This window comes from Chaetura pelagica, unplaced genomic scaffold (genome assembly GCF_000747805.2).
Source record: "Chaetura pelagica isolate M959 unplaced genomic scaffold, ChaPel_1.0 scaffold472, whole genome shotgun sequence".
In the NCBI taxonomy this organism is placed as follows: Eukaryota; Metazoa; Chordata; class Aves; order Apodiformes; family Apodidae; genus Chaetura; species Chaetura pelagica.
Window position 1 is genome coordinate 705694 of NW_009952566.1, and position 22500 is coordinate 728193.

Below are 22500 nucleotides of genomic sequence, written 5' to 3' on the forward strand. Positions count from 1 at the left end.
GGGGGGTGGGGGAGTCCCTTCTCAGCCCGCTGCAAATAAAATACGCGCTTCGATCTTCTGGAGGCTCGCTTTGATAAATTTTATTATTTAATGTAAAAGTGCAATGTTGATTAAATATTTTGGGTGGGGGGAAAAAAAAAGTTAAGGTGAAGGATTCAATGGGCGTTAATACGTCTTAGAGCTGAGTAAAGATCCAGGTTCAAAGTGAAAGAGAAACTAAACTCACTGTGAATTTTTTGTTTCTTTGATTGCTAATGAACTTTTTTTGCTGAAACATTTTAAATTGGATTCAGAAGATAGTTTTTTGAGTGTCAGTTAAAACAAAGTCATGTGAAAATGCCTCTCTCCTTCCCTCCCTCTCTCTCTTTTTAATTGATATGATTTAGGCAGAGGAAAATGGTAAGGGGGGTTTTTCTATTGCAGAAGCAATTTTTAAGGGATTTAGTCTTATTTAGCCTGAAGGTCTTCACACTAATGAGAGCACTTAAGTTACGTCCAGGCGTTGATTAGACAGCTCATCTATCAACTGGAGCATGAGAATTTGTATTTTAGGTACCTTTTATACATTATAAATTTATATACTTTTTTTACATTACTTTAGACTCTGTTTAAAACACTAATTATGTTCTTGCACATCCAAGTTGGCTGCAAGGCAACTAACAGAGCACAAATGGAAACAAGGAAATACTCTACATTTGATGAGAAATAATATCGAAACTGTATCTGTAAAAATTGGTGTGCCGAATGCAAATTGCTACCCAGATGCATTCCTCAAATGGCCACGAGCCCCCTTAAAGTCTAAATGCATTAAGAGCGCAGAATTATATATATTAAAGAATACCCAACCACCATCCCCCTCAAAACTGTGAACGCTTTCTCTGTCTGTAGGGGTTTTTTGCTGTATTTAAAACACAATAGCATCTTAATTGTTTTCTGAGCCATTCGGAAAAGTACAGCTTTTGTAACTTTTTGACATTTCGGGTTTAAAAAAAAAAAAAAAAAAAAAATTAAAATGTTGCCACCAGCTTGCACTATGAGCAGCCTGTAATAACAGTTAAAAAGCTTTCTGAACTATTTGACAAGATTTCTTAGTGCTGAGGCCATATGCTGTAGCCTTTAAGCTATTTCTTCCTATCAGTTTCATTATCACCTGCCTCTGAGTCTCCAATATCATCAGTAAGCACATGCAGAATCATAATTATGCCATGTACAAGTTCTTTGATAACATGTACAGTTTTCTTCTTAATTCTTTATCAAATGCATTGATCGTGGCATGTGTGCATTGATCCAGGTCCACCATCTGGCTGTGTGTGATAAGCACAGTGGCATCTTTGCATTTCCACTGTCATTCATTGCGCTACAATTTGGCTGCAGGGGAGTAGTGGCTGGGATTAGCCCTGTTCTGCTACTTACTTGCATTTTAAGTTGACACCTCTACAGCGGCTCAGACCACATTACAAACTGAAACACATACGCACGACTTAGTGATGTGACACTCCTCAATAAGCTTACTCCACTAGCTACTCAACAATCTGTAATTGGATTTGTAGGAATAACAGCAAAAGATTTCCTAAGAATTGCTGGGGACAGAAGGTGAAGTTTTCTCATTATTGGCAAAAGACTAGGTATAGATCCTAGGCGATTGGTATTTTCCATTAAAAACAAGCTGCCAGCAGTTTGCAGGACATTCTCAAAAAACCCGCAGCGAAATAGGATTCAGGGAGGCACAGGGTTTGCATTTTTTCTCTCCAGTCTCGTCTCATGGAAGAGGACTGAGATCCCACCGTCCTCCCCCAAAAATTAGGAGAAACTGGGGTGGGGGGGTGTGTGTGTGTGTAGGGGAAACAACTTTGAGAGGCGCCCAGCAGCCCGCTCCGCTTTGTTCGGCTGGGAGTGAACCGGGAGCATTCCTCAGGAGGGCAAGTCCTCCTCCCTCGGCATGGGGTTGCCCGCCTGAGAAGGAAGCTTCCCAGGATGGCAATTTGAAAGATGCTGCTCTGCAGCTTACGCATCCCGTACAGTTGCCAAAAGTCTTCGTTTCGTAACACCACCTTTTTTTCTTTTTTCTTTTTCTTTTTTTTTTAAATTATAAAGTCAAGTTTACACAAGAGAAAATCCCTTAAGTGGAGCTTGGCGAATGTTGACTCCTACAATGAGTAAGCAGCTTCTTTAACTTCTGTCTATAACTTGGCAGTGGAAAGGCACCAAAAAAACCCAAAAAAACAAAACCAAAAAAAGCCATCTTTAGAGCTATTGATCTTAGATCAGACATTATGCCCTGTCTGGATGATGACACTATTTCAGAATATTTCTGAGCCTGCACACTTGAGCCCTTGTTTGTTGGTAATGCCAATAGCATTGACAAGCATGGTGACAGGCGTTACATGCTTCTGCATCCCGACGCCTTAGGTGATTGTTGTCCTTAATGATACTTCCCAGATGAGGGAGAGCACAAACTTGCCTAAGCAGAGAAAATTCCGGGAAGGGAGTTAGCGGAGGGCTTTTGTGGCTGCTTTTGGTTTAGTTCAACTTTCTCAGTGATCCTTCTCGGGAGCCCTGTGGGTAAGCAAGGCTGCCCTCGCATTGTTTGCCGGTAGGGCGCCTCGCTCTTAGAGTCGGTGCAGGCGAGTGAGAAGAGGAGGAAAACAGAAAAGTGTATTTGGAATTAGATATTTCAGTCAGTCCTTAAAACTTGCCCGTAGAGCCAAGTGCAGTGTGAAATAGAAATGCCTGCCTTGATCGTCACGTAGATGCGCAGCTCCTAAAGGGTTAAATGGGTTAAATCTTATTTATCTGAATAGAACTGCAGTGCTGTTTTGCAGAATGCTCTAGCACAAATACCTATGGTTCACTTTGACATTACAATTTTTTTGTTGGTTTCTTTACTTTAAATACTTGAACTGTTAGACCTTTTACTTTTTTCTCTGCGAAAGATGTATTTGTACCAGATTAGAAAAGCTAAACTGTTTCTTTACATTGAATAATCAGCCTGTCATGACAAATCTATCTCCTTCTGCATGAGTAGGTGCCAGTTTGACTAGCTTCTTTAAGGCTCACACTGGGTTTTAAGCTGGATCCATGTGCATGACTGGCAGTGCATTTGTTGGGCCAGATCTAAGGAGCCAGAGAGCGTTCAGCTCCTTTTTTGCCTACAAAAGAGCAGCCAGACAGCCAGCAAGAGGCCTTGGATGTAGCACTAGGTGATACTTACTTAGTCAGCCATTCTTTTTTTCAAATATATATATATTTTTTTCATTCAGTAAAATACGAGTTTCTCAGTTTCCCAGTGACACGAGGAATTAAATTATCAATTGATTGCTTTTTTGCTGCCAGCATTCTTCACACCAGAAATACTGTACCAAGTGAATGGTGGGTTTTCCAAAACAGCATTGATTATGTTACAAAAAGAAATAAAAATTAAAAATAGCTGGGTAAAATTTCTTTTAAAACACCTCCTAGGTTTAACGAGAGGTTTTGCATTTTTACAGCCACACAGTCCCATTTTATTGTGAATTTTGAGGGCTTTTTTTTCTTAAAGGGGACGGCTTTGTTAAGACATTATGATTCGTCCCGTTTTAGGCCTTGGACTACTTCTGTTTTCATTCCATCTTGTCTTGTAAGTCCATCAGTGCTGTAGATCCAATAGCTACTTCCTTATGACAAGTGATTTGATACTTTTTGGGATATATATCCATGAAAAACTGTTTTCAGGACACTAGGCAAAAGGCAGAAAATGTCCAACACGTTTGTCTTGTCGTTGCTGACCACTTCCTATGATCTGACTAGCCCCAGAAATCCAAGTGCACTTTTGTTTATGTCGAGTGTTCCCTGCTTAGCAATTCATATTTTGCTCACTACCTGTGTATTTTCAGTTTTTCTGAAACAGTAGTAGAGGCCAAACATAAATGTGGTCCCCAGGGTGATCAAAGATTTAATCTGACCAGATGGGACAAACTTGAGAAAGATTTTGACTTTCCACTCTGTTTTGCAACAAGAAAGGCTGATTTATTTTTTTTTTCTCCCATCCTTTCTTTGTTAGAAAAGGCAGAGAGATCAGACCATCCCCAGAGAAATGAGCAGGTGTGGCCATTTATAAGCATGTCTGGTTATATTATAAAGCAACATAAGAAAAGTTTGAAATGGTTTGAAAAGATCTGCTAAACAGTTTTAATGTTTCATCCCAAATCCTATTTACTCAAACAAGAGCCAATCAAGGTCACAGTAAAATCCAGCCTGCCCAAACCTTTAAAGCTCGTGTAATTTTTTTTTTTTAATTTTTTTTTTTTTTTTAATTCTGCCTTCTCTACTAACTGAATAGGTACATTTTGGTAATCCTTGCCTCTGGACAAGCACAGAAGTCTTTTTCTTTCTGAATAGCTAATAACAGAGCCATTCTTCCTGTCTAATGATGAAAGAGGGGGCAGTCAAGTTCTTTCTTTTAGATGTACTGTGTATTCGGGGCAGACCATGGACAATTTTGAAACCTACAGCTACAGGAATCAGTGCCCCTCATAGGTACAATTCTGGTTTAATTTTGTTGCTATGGAATATCACTAATTTACCACTTCCCCCGTCTATGGACACAGTAAAGGAAGTTCTTTTTAAACACTAAATAAATGCAGCTCACAGGATTATATCTTTAATAGGGAGAAGATAATACATTATCAGACTTCTAGTGTAAACTCAATTTGGATCCTCCCAAAATTCTGCCCAAGGACGACTGAAAATCGCTTGGCAGAGGGTTTGTTTTGTTAGTTTGGGTTGGGTTTTTTTTTGAAAATGTGGTAAGACTGCAGAATTTTTAGTGATTTAAGGAGATGGCTTCCATGGGGGTGGTTGGGTTGTTTTTTTTCCCTCCTGCAAGACTCCACCACTCTCAATGTTTTAATGACTTGGTCAGCTCTCAGCTTCTGCCGCTGCTGAGCGACATCGCTGGCCGGGTAATGATCTCGGAAACTGCCCTGACTGTGTTCCACATTCAGATTCACCTTCCCAAATCCACAGCATCATTTTTGGCCAAAGTAATGTCAGTCACTGCCGTCTGCGGCGAGTACAAAAAAGACCCCCTAATGGCAGCCATTTTTATTTGTTTCTTAAGATCCAAAGGCTGCCGAAAGAACAATTGGATAAAGTTGAGGATTGGAGAAGCTTGATTTTCTTGTTCCAGTGAAATGAAACTCTCGTCCTTTTTTTTTCTTCCCCTTCCCCTTAAAAGCCGAAGTCTGCTAGGGGGTTGTAGCTGTGTCAAAGCCGTTGGGATGCCACTGCTGATCACTTTAATTACTAGGACTAAGGAGGATAAAATTAAAAGTAGCACCATTGAAGCAGTGGAAGAAAGCTTGCCGAGATGTCGGTGAGCTGTGAAATATAAAAATTGCATACCAATACATTTTTATAGGAGGGAAACAAGGAATTACATTACTTATTCTTGAAGAGTTTGCCCTTAAATGGTGAAGTTTTCCTCGCTGTGCATCCGCATGGCAGATCTTTAGACCATTACAAAGTAATTGGGGGAAAATAGCAGAGCAAACTTTAATGTCTCTTTGGCATGTCAGGTTCAAGTCAGAGGGTGAAAGATTTTACTGAGTTTTCTCATCAACTGTACAGGAAAAAAAATTGCTTTATGTGTTTTTGCATGGTCCTTTCTTGGTGCAGAGCTTCTCTTCATGTCTCCTTTTTTTTTTTTTTTAATACCCAAGTTCATGCCTCCACACCTCTCCTGTGTGCTTTTCTTTCCAAAATCTGGGGGACTGATCAGCTCTTTACCTCAAAACTTAATCTACCTACTTTTTCTGATCTGTTTCATTGCTTCTTCCACCAGTGCTTCCTCTGCCAAGCTCAGTAACCCAGGGTGCAAATAACTGAATTGAATTTAAGCAAGAACTAGGCTAGTTTTTCTCTTTATCCTCTGGTGATGATTGGCTTAATCAGCACAAACACAAGCCACAATAATCTGTGTTTACTTGGAGATCCCCAGGATGTTAATGACTATGCTAATAATTCAGGATACAAGTTCTCTTTCAGGAGGAGGGGAGGAGAGGGGGGAAATCAGCCTGCTCAGTTTAGGACACATTTGTCAGAAACATGTAACTGGCCTTATTTTAAAGGTCTATATTGTATTAAATATTTTTACATTAAACTATATGGGAATCTTAATACAAATTTTGGACATTCCTTCTTAAAAGGAATTTAAGTTAAACCCACAAGTTCCTATATCCCAGGAATTGCAAACAGTACAGATTAGAGCCGTTTTATTTCATGTAAAACTCAATGTAGTATATGTTACCAAATACTGTGGATAGAAATAAAATCGGTTGCTGTATCAGTTGGCTGGCTAGAAATTAAATTAAATTGATCTATTGTAGTGCATAGGAGCAGTGGGGAAGCTTTCCAGTTGTCTTTCTAATGTGTGCTTTACCAAGTAAGTTTTAGATGGAACTGTTGCTCTGTGCTTTCTGGGAAGTTACAGGGTGAGAAAGCAAACAAAGCCAATGTGCCATCCTGCTGCCTTGCAGGGCCCAGGCAGGATTGTCTTTCCAGGAGGACATTAAGAGAAAAGTAAATCAAGGCAATCTGATAGAGAATGAGGGCTCTGTCACTCAGAGACAAGATATTGTGCTGTGTCCATACACTTTGTTTACTGTAGGGTTTTATGAGTTGTAACCTGCCCATGCAAGCTGTTAATGAGGCTAAATCTTGCTGCTTGAGGATTGAATTACAGCACACCTCTGGGCTAATGGTTATAAACAGAAAGTCCCATTAGGGCTGCATTCTGATTCAGTCATTTGCATTTTTTCTATTGTGCCGAGAACAATGATGAGTAAATAGCTGCAAACAAAAAATTTACATGGAAATGGGGAAAATGTACCTAATTAGTATTTTGTGCTTGTTTTATTAACGATTGCTTAAATTAAATAGCACTTAGCAGCAGCTCTTACCAGCATCTGCAGGTATGGGATGCTCAGTTTCTGGGTTGGTGGGAAATCTGCCAGGATGGCTCTCCAAAATTAGGCCGTTTGTTATATTCCACTTAGTTCAGGTCAGCTGCTTATACCTGGGTTTTATGCTGTTCATTATGTCAGTAATACCAACTTATCGGCAGATTTGACTTCAAGCCAAACGCTTTGTTGTGCTTGTGAGTGTTTCTAATATTGAGGGGAGGAGGAAAACGGTCCTAACTTTGAAAAAAAACACCCATATTTTTAAGGTGAAAACTGAAATTCTTTCCTTTAAGATTTAATGTATTTTTGTAGATGAGTTTAAACTATGTTTTTCTTCGTGTTTTTTTGTGTGGTGGGTTAGTCTTTTCCAAAATTACATGTCAGAGCATTGCTCAGTTCTGTAACTGATGCACTACTGGCTTCAGAGGGACAATGCTACCTGGAATGGTTCCTGTATGATCTCTTTAGTTACTGACCAAAGCCCCAGGAATAGCATGTTTCAAAGCAATGCGAAGTCTTTTCTGCCATGGCATCCATTTGGCTTCCATTATTTTTTTCTTTCTTTTGTTTAAAAAAGATGTATCCACTGAAGTCCAAGGTTTAGATTCTTTTCCATGCCTTAGATTCGATGTTACTTTACACTTTGAAGTCAGCTGAGTGAATGGAGTATCTGAGAGCAACATTTGGCTTCTCGTCTCAGTTCTGTGAGGGAATATTACTCAAAACAAGTCATTCAATTTAGTAAAACCATTTTTATAGCCATGGTAAAACTTTTTGTAGTTACTGCTTTGAGACAAAAGTTGGTGAGAATTTTCATCAAGGTATTTTTATAGAACATAATTTAGAAATATGTAATTTGTATGCTTTAAATTGCAGACACTTAGGTTTCTAGTGCAATAATAACTTGGGGAATGTTTTAAAAAAATTCATGGATGTCTGTAGAAATTGTGGTGTGACACCCAACTGATACCAACCATCCTATTTATAATGTGGGCCAAGCACCATGCTGTAAACCAGTTACTATCATGATGATCAGATTGAGAATGAAATTGCATTTCTGTCAATTACTGAGTTGGCAACTGTTCAATATATCTTAGCAGCAAGATGAAGAGCGGCGTCGGCAGCTGAGAGAGAGAGCTCGTCAGCTAATAGCAGAAGCTCGATCTGGAGTGAAGATGTCAGAACTTCCTAGCTACAGTGAAATGGCTGCAGAAAAGTTGAAAGAAAGGTCAAAGGCATCTGGAGGTGAGCTGAGGAACCTTGTATTTTATTCCTATGGCAACCTAGAAACCAGAGAAGACCTTTTTGGGTATCGCTTTTATTCATACTTCAAAACGTTCTAGTGGGTAATTGTTGTTCATCAGATGCACATATCAAAAGACCTGACTGGAGATGTTTCCTACATCAGTGTGTGTCACTTAAATTCCAAAAATTAGAAGAAAGTCATCTATATGATTGAAAGAAAAATATATTATCTGAACAAGTAGCTCATATCGGCCCATTACTTATAGATTTGTCATCACCCACAGTTTTTTAGAATTTTGTTAGTTAAAATCTTTCAAATATTTTTTAAATATAGGAGTATGGGCATAATTTTGGAGAAAAGCAACATTAGAAATACTTCAGAAACTTTATTTTGTGTTGAATATGTTCAAAATACTGCTTGGGAAGAGAATTATAAAAGTGGCCTGTGGGAGGTGGGGGCAACAACCTTTTGATTTTAAATGGCAGTCTTTTGACATACCACTTGCCTTTACAGGTTTTGAATTGTAATATTGCCCTAATGTTATTAAACTGACTTTGAAATGTCATTAAAATTCATATACCTGCCAGCACTACGAGCTGGAGTAATGTAGTGTCACTCAAACTCAAATGGGTGCTGAGCGCACGCTTCAGTATAGGCTTCTTGCTTTTTTTCGTCTCTTCTACATATTCTAAGGGGAAATTGTTTCTCCTACTAACACATAATTGTAAACCAAAGTGTCAGGAAAATCCAGCTTTACGTTCATGATGCATGTAGATTCAAAAATGATATTTTTGTCTCGTCTACTACATGTATTTATATGCATATATATTTAAATACAGTCTTGCTGCACTCTAAACCCTATACTTCTTTTCCCTTTAACACCAAAGAGAAAAGCAGTTAGTTGTGCACTTCCCTTTGAGTCTGGTCTTCAGTTTTCCTTTCTTTGTCCAGCAGATGAAGCTTGCCCACATAACTCTCTTTTGTGATAAACAGGGAGGGACTGAGGCTGAACAAAATGGCACAGTGCTTGTATATTAATGTTCTTCATCCCTTTTCACAATTTATGGCTCCCCATCCTACAATTTGTAATTACTTCCTCCTCACTGTTTTATCATATATATGACTGTATATATATATATATATATATATGTATCATATATATAACTGTATATAACTGTTCCTGCCATCTCTTCCCTCCAAGTAAGGTACAATTTCTGGGTATATCCCAAGTGCTCAACTGGGTAGTAGTTACCCTCTTTTGTTGCAGTGACTCTCTTGCAGTGTTGCTAAATATCCTACTACACTGCTTTCTGGAGTGTTGCCTTTGCTGTTCATGTTTTCCTCTGAATTTTGCCATCACTTTTCTTGCCCTATGTTCACTTTATAAAGAGTCATAGAGTTAACTGTATATTTTAACTTATGAAGAGTCATAGAGTTAACTGTATAGTTAACTATTATTTTTTTTTAAGTATTTATGTATATAGATTGCATATGCATTCAGAGGGTTTATTAACGGAGGAGACAATATCAGTACTGACAAGAACTTGTTTGAAGTTATCATCACCATACCTGATGGGTTTTATCCAGTATAATAATATCACTGCTTTCGACTTCTGTAGATGCTGTGGGTTATCAGCTTGGTTTATAATTCCTACCTTAATTTTAATTTGTTCATATAGTAGGCCAAGCTATTTGAACTTCTATTTGGCTTCTTTCAGTTTACATTCCCTGTCCGCTTTTACTCCTCTTTCCTCTTTTCATGTCAATAGACATTTTACAGCACTCCCTTCATGCATTCTCAAAAAGCTTTCCTTATGGTAGATCTTCCACAGACTTCTACCATACTGCTGGTAATGTCAGGTCTAGACTAGATCTCCACTCAAGAAATTTATTCTTTTAAAATTTATTCTTTTAAAATGAAGCAGTTCTGTGACATGGCACCAACACTTTATAAACCAAGTAAGTTATAATTATTTCTGGGGTTAGGCTTTTTAATTTTTTTGTTTGCCCCCAAAATTAGGATATAATAGTCAGTCTCCTAAATACAACTGGATTCTGGTTATTGCCCCTGACTGCATTCATAGGTAGTACTTTTCTCTGTATAGTTCTATATTTCCTGTGCAATACCCAACACACGCTTATAGGAATATGTCCTCCAAGCTCTCTTGTCCATTATGTTTCATGAATCTCTTCTTCTGCATTGATTGCTACATTTTAATTTGCAAAAAGGGGCTGTATCAATTAATTTTCCCCCCAATTCAGTTATTGCAGCAAAAAGTAATATTTCAGCTTTGGGATTTTGGAGATTTTAAAGACTATCTTACTATTGTAGGGGCAAATGTGTTTCTTTCAGTGTTTCTATATGTTCTTTAAGAGTTTTATGCTTTGGCACTGGTGTTACATTCTCCATTAAAAGGCTTTATTTAATCATGGTGTGAAAAACTCAAATGCCTATGGCAAGTTGAAACTTTCCTGGATAAGCAGCATCCTTTGCTATGAAATCCAGTCTTTTTCATAGGTTAGTTGGCATGTGAGATAGAAAATACTTCTTCTTGCCAACTGCCAGAGGGTTTGGGCTGGCAGCTTCAAATTTATTAGATGTTCTACTAGCTTCAGGCTGATAAGCAAATGCCTTGAGACGGGTCCAGGGACAGTATTGAGATAGGAATCCAAATAGCCTCCCTTTTCCCAGCAGTGACGGGACAAAGGAATTGACATCTTATCTAGGTATTGTCCTGGTGCAGTGGGACACCTGTCTACACTCTTGGGATTTGCGTAGTGTGGTTTTTTTTTTACTCTTTGGCACATCTCCATCCTTTATTTGAGATGGTATCCTTGTGAGGATGTGGCTCAGGTGGTGGTGAGTAGGCAGCAGAGAGGGGGAACAATGGAGAGGGTGTGGGGTAAGAGAAACTCAGTGTGAAGTGGCTTTGGAGAAAAAGGTGCCAAAACCAGGCAAGACTTGGAGGGAAGAAGAGAATGAGCAGAAGAACAGCACAGAAAGATATCAGAGGAACAGAGAGGGGAAAACAAAAGCAGCATCCACTTGTATTATAAGACCAAAAAAAATTTTCAAACAATTTTGGAATTTATGACAAAAGCTAGAAAGGTATACTGCAGTTAAAAAAAAAATACCAAGAGAGCCAGCTTGTTTGCATTGCACTTGTATGCTTACAACTTTCTGGGTACGTTACAGATTTTACTTCCGAGGCAGTGATTTGGAGGGAATATATGGTAGCTCAGCTTTACTCAACATGCTTAGTCTCCAACTCGTAAACCAGTGTCAAGTCCTTGATTTAATATTTTTTACAGGCAGTAGTTGTATCTGTTGGCATTTACTGCTGTACTTTCTTGTCCTGACATCCTGTTTCTTGTACACAGAACCAGTCATTCGGCTTTGCATTTCTTCGCATTCCCTGTTCCTTCATTACTGTTCAGATACTCCTGTCACGTCCTGTAGCCTTAAAGTGAACTCTGTGCCTGAAAGTAAATAAACTGAATATTGACAATCTCGGGAGATTTCCCAGAGACAATCCTGGAGGCATCTTCCTCCCTACAGAAGTGCTGTGTATGCTTTTACCTCTGTATGAAAACTGTTCCTTTTTAATTTTGTTTAGAAATTGATGCAGTCTACTGAAACTGCTTCACAGGTGGACAAGTTTAAACCAAGTCAGGAAAATATCTGTTTAACCACAAATTAAGCTTGAGCTTAATAGCAAGACACATGATCTATACAATGCCTCTAGATCTTCTTTCCTCTGGTATTCTGGCATTTCCGTTTGGTTCCGAAAGATTCTTATTTCACTTTCTCCAGTCCAGATTGCAGTCCAGGCTGTGTAGTTAATGGTCCGTACTGTTTAGTTCTTGGCTTAATCCTTTGTCTTAATTTTATTTGTTTCTTCATGACGTAGTAAAGTTTTGCTGTCATTCTAGTAGCCACATTTACATACTTCTCAAGGAAGTAGTTCTTGATTACTCTTCTAAGATGTGCCGTGGTTCTAGACCAAGTGCTTTAAGTTTTTCACACTAGTAATTTGTTCTTTTCATAAAAGATATCTGTTATCTCTTTGTCATGTTGTTCCTTTTATCATTTATAATTGCAAAATCTTGTTGTAACATGCTCCCTAAACACATTTTCCTTTTTAATACACTGGAAGAACATTGGACTGGGGAAAAAAAGCAAAAAAACTAGAGTACTTTAAAACAAGGAATCTGTAGATTTTGAAAGATATTTGAAAAATTCTGAAATCACTTCAAAGAAATACTTTTAATTTAACCTTTTTTTTTTTTTTTTTTTTTTTTTTTAAATTAAGTGTAAATGTCCTGATAATCATATTTAGTCAAAGCCTGCCAACTCTAAATGAAATATTAGGTCAGGACATTTTTTGACACTAGGAGCTGATGTCTGCGACATTCCCATCTCTTTTGTTACCTAAACTGATGGTGTCAAAGACAGTGCCTCTGATCTCATCTTGCTATATTAAATTAAAGAAAATCAAATAATCTAATATAAGCATTCCCTTAGTATGCAGCAGTCTTAAACCCTGTCATCTTGTTTAGATTGTTTTGACACTTCCAGCATCCTGCTGGATGACTGGTAGTTGTGAGCTGACCTTGCAAGCTGACTTCTTTGGATGCTTAGGAAAGTCATTGCCTGCCTCTAGGCTCGAGGTGGATTTGGTTCCTCTCTGCTGTGGAGGTGTCCCTCTTTCTTTCACTTCCACCTCTTCCAAATGTCCATGGCACTTTGTTGCTGTTAGCCCTGTCATGCTTTCAGTGTGCCACTGTGGCCTGAGTGCCACTGAATTTCTCTGACACCATTGTGAAGGATTTAAAATCATGTGAGAAATCTAGCCCTTCATTAGAGAAAGTGCACATGCTTTGAAGAAAATTCAAAACTTGAGACTTGTTGCTGTTTTACCATCCTGTTTGCAGTTTGCTTTTTACCCTGTCCCTTTTTCTGCTTAATGATGTCCTTCTACTTTGTTCACCTACTTTTGAAACAACTTGAGTCCAGACTACAGAACCATCTGTATGAATTCAAACAGGAGCAGAAAGGATGTTGCAGACAGTCCGGAGTGTTTCTGTCCACCCGGTTGTACACCTGAAGCACCATCTGTCAGGTCCCAGGTCTGGTTGCAGATCCTGGTTTGGCTGAGGAGAGATGGATGGCTTCTCCATCCATCTGGCTCAAGCTGGGGCAGTTTGGAAGAAAGCTGACTCTTCCAGGGACCATTGCCCAGGAAAGTCGTGGCGGTCAGCTAAAACGGAGGGTTCCTGCTTCACAGACTGTTGCTCCATCATGCATACAACAGATGTTGAATAAGACACTGAAATGGAAACTTCTTAGCTCCTGTCTGTCACAGCAAGAGCCTTATTCTGAACTGGCAGAGGTCTGTGAAAGACATTGATTAATTGAGGGAGCAGCTGGTTAGAAAAGAGTAGCAAGCATAAAACAGTCAACAGACTCATAAAATGGGAAATATAGGGACTGTTAAGATAGAGAGGTAAAGAAAAGAAACAACTTTAAGACCTTCATGCCAGCAGTGTGGGACTGATGTGCAAACTTCAGATTTGGGGATGAGGTTTAGTGTATTTCAAAGATAGATGATGAGTGATCAGCACCAATACTGGTCCAAGCTTCTGATATGCACGATTATGGCATCTTTGTACTGTGTTTAGGATCCTTTTTGTTTATATGGCATTTCAATGCACCAATGTAATTATAATTAGTACTTTTTCACGTCTTGAAGTGTTTTAAAGTTCCTTTAGTTGCTATATGTGTCTTCTTTCTCCAGACACACTCCAGGCTTCTCTTGTTTGTCATTTTTGCATGCATGCACACATACACAGCTAGGAAAAAATGTTAGTATAAGTCTGAACAAGTGTAGATAGCATTTGATATGTGACTTAAAAGTAAGTAAATACAATGCAACTACATGCTTTGAAGGTACTAATCTAGCTTTTATGGACTTTAATTTCATTATATATTTGTATTGAAAATGTGAGTCAGAATTTTTTCTGGAATCTGCTTCACAATTCAGCACTTGCTATTTGATCTTCCTTGGGTTACTTACTCTTTCTGTGCCATAAGTTACCTACATCATCATCGTAATTGTAATTATAATAATCACCTACTTCATAAAACATTGTGGGGCTCATTTACAAGTGATATTCATAAGCTGCTCTGAGAAACTCGGTAGAAAGATCCCATAAAAAATATAAAGTATAATTACAACTATTATTTTATTTAAAATGTGCATAGCTTGAAAACAATGCTGATTCGAAGTGGTGTAGTCAGAGAGCAATCTGTGAGTGTGCTCTTGCTACACCTGAGGTAAGTGCTTGCTAGGCATGATGTTCCAAATGATAGTTTTCCTCCTTGTATCAGAAGTGGTAGGAGACATTAGCACCTAAGCAAGGTACAGGGATCGCTGGTCTGTGATATTTTGTGCCAAGTAAAGAGTAGCAAATCCCACCAAGCTGGGAGCTCCTCCTGTATCTGGAGCTGCTGCCTTTCCCAAGGGACTGCAGCTCCCAACTTCTGCTGGACAGAGCCATCCAAACATGCTGTGTGCAGTCTTCTGCACACTGCATTACAGAGAAGTGGGAGCCTAGGGGAAATTATTTGGACTTGAGTTATAAGGAAAAACAAGCCAGAGATTCAGCACAGAGAACAGCCACTGTTGAGGCCAGGCTCTACCTTTATTGTAGCAGTAGTTTCCAGCAGAGCCCCCTGTGTTTATACTGAATTGCATCAGTTGAAAGATAAATCCATGAGTGGATAGAGTTAAATCACCTTCCAGACTTATTTAATGATTTGCATTTTTGTCATAACTCAGCTTGTTCTCTCAAGCATTCATTATGGTTTTTTTAGTGATATGGCGCATGTATGTAAGAAAATACTAACCTTAATGCTGTATGTTCCTACAGATGAGGATGAGGATGATGATAATATTGAGATAGATACTAACGAGGAGGTTCCTGAAAGCTCTTTTACTGGAGGTGGAGATGAGCTTACTAACCTAGAAAATGACCTTGATTCAACGGGTAATTTAAATAATGGCTATTTTGTGTATTTTGCATGACTAACACTCCATCATTGTATATGTACTGATGTGGTACTTCTCTCTGTCATAGCTTTATTCCTTTGTGCCTTTTCAGGTCTTCTAAACCCTAATGCTATTCTTCTTTAATATTCCGCATTCATGTTTAATTAAAATTTAAAACCAGCAACAAAATAACTATTTCCAACAATGGCAGATTTAAACATCTTTTGCTCTTTGATGGGGAAGGGGGTCCCATGCCAGATGTGTAAAACAGAGCTGCCCAAAAGCACCCTACCAGCAAAGCAAAGTAGGCAGGCCAGAGGAGTGAGCAGTCATGTCAGTGAGTACAACTGCTGCTCTCTTCACTGGCATCCTGGTCCATGTGCTCAGCAGAGAGGAGCAAACACTTTGTGTTTCCAAGTAGGTTTGGTATCCCTCCAGTTCCCCCCTGAGGACCAGTTCTTGTTACACCTTGTTTCTCCAAGGGGGGTGTGGAGATACAAATTTGAACAGAATTAGTCCTTTTTACTTTACAAAGTTTGAGTAATAGATTTTTATTAACACATTTTAAAGCATTTGTATTCTTTTACAAATGCTTGTATAATCTTAGCACACACAGTCAAGTAATAATCACAGTAGTGGCTTTTCCGCTTTCAAAAATTGTAATTGAGCCAAACTGGAGTTCAGGTTCCTCCATAGACAATAAATATGTCAGGATCCTACAAGGGAGACGCTTATTTAAAAAGGGGCTAGAGCTTCAAAGATGTGAAAGTGATTGCCCATCAGTAAGGGGCTCCCCAGCTCACAGAGAATTGCTGAAGAAGTCTGTTCTCTGTACAATTCTGCCTGTTACCAGCAGCCGTGGGGGTTGCTGAGAGCCTTTTTGTAGCATGGTGTGCTTCTCTGCCAGGGCGTTTCTGCTCCCTACAAGTCAGCTTGGGCCCAGAGAAGCCTGGCAAGCAGAGGGATAAAGACACTGCAACAGAAAACTTCTTACAGCATCCTTTAACTTGATTCTGCCCATGACCACTGGACCCAAGTTTGTAGCCCATAATATATTAAATCAGAAGACTTCATTTAGAGTTTGCTCTTTGTAAATTAAATTGACAATAATGTGTATATAGCTCTTTCTAGTCTTTTTTGAACGCAAGGGTTTGAGTCATGTCCTTTTTTATTGGAGGATTTCCAAACACATAAGAAAATATTTAGTGTTTCTGGCATTTGAATTAAACTAATTTACAGCAGAGTCCTGTCAAATAATTTCCCAATAAATATTGGTTCATTTTAGGTGATCCACAAAATCATTAAATGACTAATCCTGTCACACAGACCCAGTGAATTACCAACATTTATTTCTGTGGGCCTTTTTTTCTTGAGAGATACCTTTGCAGAAATGCAAACCCACTTCCCAGTGCTTCATCATTTTTTACTGCCAGTTGTTGGTTTTAGATATTGCATCTGTCTGTATTTGTCAGTACAGCTACCATATGCTGCTATGAATATCTGATAAAATGTGAACCTCTTATATCATAGTTATTACATGATGTTTATGTATAAACCCACAAGAATGAACATGTACTTACATGTGAGCCTCAATTAAGGGTACCTTGACTGGGTGTACCACAGGAAAGGGAAACTATCTTTTGTCATAGCCCAACCCAGACCATCGCTACTGGAGGCAGGCATTATTTGATTGCCAGCATGCCAAAAATATTTTGACTAACATGAATGGGAGCACTCCAAGCCTTGGAAGGAGCTGTGTGGCAAAACAGTCATGGCTGCACTTCCCACATGAGCAAGAAGCTATCAGCATGCAGCAAAAAACTCAGGCTGTGCCTACAGGAAAACATAGCAACTGCTGCTGTCTCTGTCTTTGACCCAAGGCCCAGATGTATGTGCATGATATATGCAGCTGATTCTGCATTCAATGCACTTCAGAGGCAATATCTCATGTGGTGCTGCATGTAGGGTATGTCTGGGGGCTTCTGTGCCAGTGTTATTTTGCATTCCTACCCAGGATTAGCTCCATAGATCTGCCCTGTGCTTTGTTATTAACACCTTTCTCCTTATTATGTGTGTATATGTAGGTAACTGTGTGTGTAGGTATGTTACAAATTCATATAGTCAGCGGTCACGTACAGAGTGAGCATTATTGGGAGGTAAAATTCTCAAATCTTATTTCTTGGGGCTCTTGTCCAAGCTGCTAAAACTGATGAAAAAAAATGTGGGGGTTTTGGCAGACTTTGAATCGGTCTTCTCGATGCAGTATGAAGTATTTTATGACTCTCACATCTTCAACATGTTCTATAAATCAGATGAAAACTTCAGTAGAAAGCTGTCTCTTGATACTGAAACTTTAACATTGAGAAACTGTGTCTTAGGATGAACTAGTAGTTAATAAACTTGAGGGGCAATCAGTACGTAGAATATATGATAAATTGTTACATGTCATCTTAAAATAAATTACTCTTTAAGTGTGGTTTTATACCAAAGTATAGGTATGTACAGGTTGGGTGTAACTTAAAGTAAACATTGTCTACTTTCTGTGTTTTTTCATCTACTGTCTTCAAGCACGTTTACTTGTTCAGCTGAGTACTACATACATTTATTTGAGAGAACTTAGGCATTATCTGTGTGCCTTACACAAATCTATGCCAATCCAAATCACACACACAAAAAAAAATCCTTTTAGTTTTTACTTTTTAAATTTGAAATTATAGCAAAGTGAATTAAATCTACCTTTTAAATTGCTAAAGCCATTTGTTGCTCCTCTGCATTTAAATGCGTCTCACCCTGTTGTGTGTGGTATTTGCATATTTAGCAGAACAAAACAGTAAGTTGGTGGATTTGAAGCTGAAGAAGCTCCTAGAAACTCAGCCACAGGTGGCAAATTCACTCTCCAGTGCTGCTCAGAAAGCTGTAACTGAAAGCTCAGAGCAAGACATTAAGGTAAGTTTTGATGAATGCTTTTGTTTCGGTACCTGTGTATTCTGACTTCGGGTTTGTACTTTGTGACGAGGAAATTATTTCTTATCGAGTCCTTCCCAGTAAGAAACGCAGAAAATCTTAATGGCAGTGCAGTTGCATAGTTTTCAATGCACGGAGTTGTTTTCCTGTTGATTAATCAACAAATTTTTAAATTATGATTATTTTATTTTTAATCTTGATCCTCGTCATTGGTGTAAGAGGTACAAGAAGTGTTTCTCAGTTCTTATTGCTCAGGTTATCTCTTAAATCAGAAATGCAGCAAGGGCTCCATCCTGCTGCTGGTGTAATCAGCAGCAAGACTCCATGACTTTAACAGGAGCAGGATTGGACTCGCAGTCATTTGCTTCCCACCCAAGCTGGACCCTCTGTTTTGTCTCCATTAAAATTAAGCCGTGGTACACTTTAATGGCATACATACTTGGGTGCTTGACTACGAGTGGTTCTGAGAAAAAAAAGACACGAGTATGCGGTGTCTGCAGTCATTTTGCCTATTCTTAATGTTCACCACTTCAGCATAAAGCACACACCAATCAATTTTCCATTTCGTTTTCTTAATTATACCCCTTGTGTTCTTTTTTTTTTTTTTTTAAATAGTCCCTGTATGTCATTAATATCCCTATGGCTCTGGGGCACTTCCAGTTGGGTATAACTTTTCACCCACCTGCAGTCTGGGGGGAAAGCACTGCTGACTGAAAGGATTTCCTTCCCCAGATACAGAGATGCTTTGAAGTCCCAAAACAATGACTTTCATTGCTTTTCCCTTACACTGTCGGTTCCTATAAATTGGTGATGAAAGTGTGTGGCAGCAGCAGAGGACTTTCGGTCTCTATCTTTGAACAAAAGGAAGCCTGGATCAAGTCTGATTTTTGCGTTCAATTTAGCTTTCTGCAGTGGATTTAATGCAAAATGAAGCTGGCCCAGGAATAATACAATGTATTGAAAAGGCTAACTGAATTAGTGGGCTTAGAGGAATACATTTGTAAAGTGGCAGAAGTCCCCAGTCATAAAAAGGTTTCTTAAAATGGGATTTACTGGCTAATCACACTGATATTTTAGCATGTTGCCAGGCCTAAAAAATTAGTCATGTTTGTTTATTTTGGTAAAGACTCTGGTGTAGGCTGTCAGATGGTTATTGTGCTAATAACAAGAACACCTTTTATTTAACCAGAATCATAACCACCTGATTAGTGCAGCTGAAAAGTCATCCAGAGCATATGACTGATACTTTTTTAAGCTTAATGCGACAAACGGCACACGGGCTGCTTCGTGAGGTGATTTGGTATCACCTAACCTGCCAAAAATGGTATTTCTCTTTATGAAAAGCTTCTGTGAAGGAGTTGCTTTTTTTTTGAGGTACTTGCACAAAACTACATCTCTTTGTACGTCTTTCTAAGGAGGAGTAGGAAAGCAGCATTATAAGGAATATATGGTGTCCATCTGTTCTCATGGAGCTCTCAGCATTGAGGTGGATTTGTTTTTTAATAAAATGCAGTTTACACGTTTCTAAATGAGGCATTCTGTGTTTGTGGAAAAGGATAAACTGTTACCTTCCCTTGGGGATTGTGTATCCCCGGCCTCCTTGAGGCTAGAGAATAGGCCATTGGAGAACTCCCTCATTACTGATTGTCTCAATGCAGAGGAAGGGCAAAGTCTTGGTAGCTTTTGATAACCAGTTTCAGCATTCAGCAGGCTTAGCTATTAGTCATGCATCTTAGCCTTTCCCTATTTACTTTCAAAACACTTAATAAAAATAATAAAAGATTAGGTATAAAATGAAATATTTGTTTGGTACACAGCACCTCGGTATCTGCAGTTTCCACACACTGTGGTGGTTCAGTCTTCTGGGATATTTTGTGTTGATAGAACCATTTGAATTTGTTACCAGTATTAACATAGGAAGCCCTGGAAAAGATAATTGTAGTTTCCTTAGCTGTAAAGGGCTTACTTACAAATCTGGCTTTGGAAAGTTATAGCTGATGAAATGCAGTTCAGTGGGGTAGTATTATAATCCTACCTTTTAGCCTTCATCCAGCATTAGTGGTTTATCTCAATGGGCATAAAATTAGAAACTAGTTCTTCTTGTCATACAAGTCTGTGGGACTACAGAAAACGACAGATTTCTTTACGGGGCAGGGAGACAGGCTAAAGGGAACATGCTTTTAAAACGGTACAGATCGTGTTCAGGGGTAGAGACGCCGCTACTTGGCAGCGGCAGGCGCAGCACTTGGCAAATCAAAGTTACAAAGGAGTGATTTTTCATTTAAAATCGGCATCACTGGCAAATGTCATTCACCATTAATAGGTCTGGCTGTTAAGTAAGGAGAGAGTCCTGCAGGAGGGTGCCCACATAGCAAAAAGCCAGTCGTTGCCACCACATATTAAACAAACAACAAAAAAAAGTTAATCACTCTCCTCCTTTTTTTTTTTTTTCTGCAGCTGATACTTTCAACCTATATAAACCCGCAGCCTGAGTTGTGAAATCCACTTTGCAAAAGCTGCGCCGTGTCCCCTCGCTGAAACGTACCTTTCGAATTTGTGCCTTCCCGTTTGTAAACAAAAGAAACTGTTGTGTGTCTGGTTTTCTCCCCTAGCAGAATGGAACAGAGGAACATCGTGCTGAGCGATTACAAAAAGCAGCAGAACGGTTTAGAAATCCCGTTGTGTTCAGCAAGGACTCTAGCGTCAGAAAAACTCAGCTCCAGTCTTTCAGTCAATACGTCGAGAGCAGACCAGGTAGGAGAAAATATAAAACCTGTTTTCCCATCTTACGATTTAATAGTGTTTAACAATAAATATATGAAAACCCGATAATGTAAGTCCACATTTCAATACGTAAATATCAAGCTTCATAATAATTTTACATGTCTTTCCCCTTTTTTTCAAGAGATGAAAAGGCAGAGATCAATACAGGAAGATACAAAGAGAGGAAATGAGGAGAAGGCTGCGATAACTGAGACTCAGAGGAAGCCATCAGAAGATGAAGTGCTTAATGTATATTAATTTTTTGTCTGGTTTCATGATTGCTGATAATTCCAAACTGTATGTGGAAATAGTGCCTTTATTTGTTAAAATGAGATGTTAGGTTTTTTTAGATGTCAATCTCCAGTGCATTCAAAGCAGAGTGAGAGGGGTGCACTGTTGAATTAGTCTGCAGTGTGGTGATAATTGTCAGATAAAAAAAATGAATTTTTCAGAGTTCCACAGCCCCAGCTTCCTTGAGACATTTCCATCAGGGCACTTCCCATAAAGAGATTCCAGTATTGATCTACCGGGAGGATTTTAATTATTACAATAGCAGATACCGCAGAGCTGCAGTTAGAGGGAAGAGTCACATGAGACCTGCTAGAATTTCTCAGCCAACCCATTTTGTTGGCTTGGGTTAATGGGTGTTCAACCTTTCCATTATCCAGATCAGCCGTGAATTACTAGCTGAATGATGTTTGCATTAATATAATATATATGGTAATTTCTTCACTTAATTAACGGGGAGGTTCAGCTCAGTAGGGGTATGGGCTGATCATGTGTAAAATTGATTTGTGAGGGAAATATTTGATAGACCGCAGGGAGAAAGCTGGTTTTGATGGACAGCTGCAGGACAGAAGCAGGAAGAACAAGTTTTAACCTGAATTTTTTTGTCTGGAAACACAACACAGCCTTTGATGGTGGTCGTTTGTTGCTCTCCACGATTTATCTAAACACATTTGTGGATTTTGCTGGAGCAATCTAGAACTGAGTAGTGATTTTGTACCACTGTTGTACCAACACCAAAACATCAAACTTTTTATGAGCCAGAGTTATTTTTAGCCCAGTTGTACTTTTGCAGAGCTGAAAAGGTCTGGCACAGTAAGCTCACATTATATATGCAGATGATACACATGAACTCTTGGGATATTTCAGCCTGACACAGCATTTCTTTTCATCTTCTAATAACAATTGTTAACAATTATGCATGCTGACATTAGGGAAGTTTTCATACAATTTTCAATTAATTATGACTGATGAAAGGCAATATATTGCACATCATCTCAGCTCCCCAGACTGACTTTTTTCTTCTTCAGGGACTGCTCTCAGGGAGTTTTTTTGTTGTTGTTTTTCTGGCTATACAACAGGTAGAAAAGGGGTGTCCGTTAGAGCTGATACTGCTGGATGTTGTAGGAAGAGAAAGACCAAATTAATGGGGACATAATAATGCTTAAATTCAGATACCCCAGATTTCGAAGTTCTGGACCTAGGAGCTCAACCATGTCATTAGCCTTCACTTTGAATATGTCTTTAT

General features: G+C 38.9%; 1 protein-coding gene across 1 annotated transcript in view; it reads left to right on the forward strand.

The window, feature by feature from the left end:
• EHBP1 (EH domain binding protein 1) overlaps positions 1 to 22500 on the forward strand; it is a 225738-nt gene that overhangs the window by 166362 nt on the left and 36876 nt on the right. The window contains 5 exon segments of the mRNA XM_009993463.1: positions 8039 to 8186; positions 15121 to 15237; positions 18061 to 18185; positions 20819 to 20957; positions 21109 to 21215. Coding sequence (XP_009991765.1) covers positions 8039 to 8186; positions 15121 to 15237; positions 18061 to 18185; positions 20819 to 20957; positions 21109 to 21215 — 636 coding nt within the window.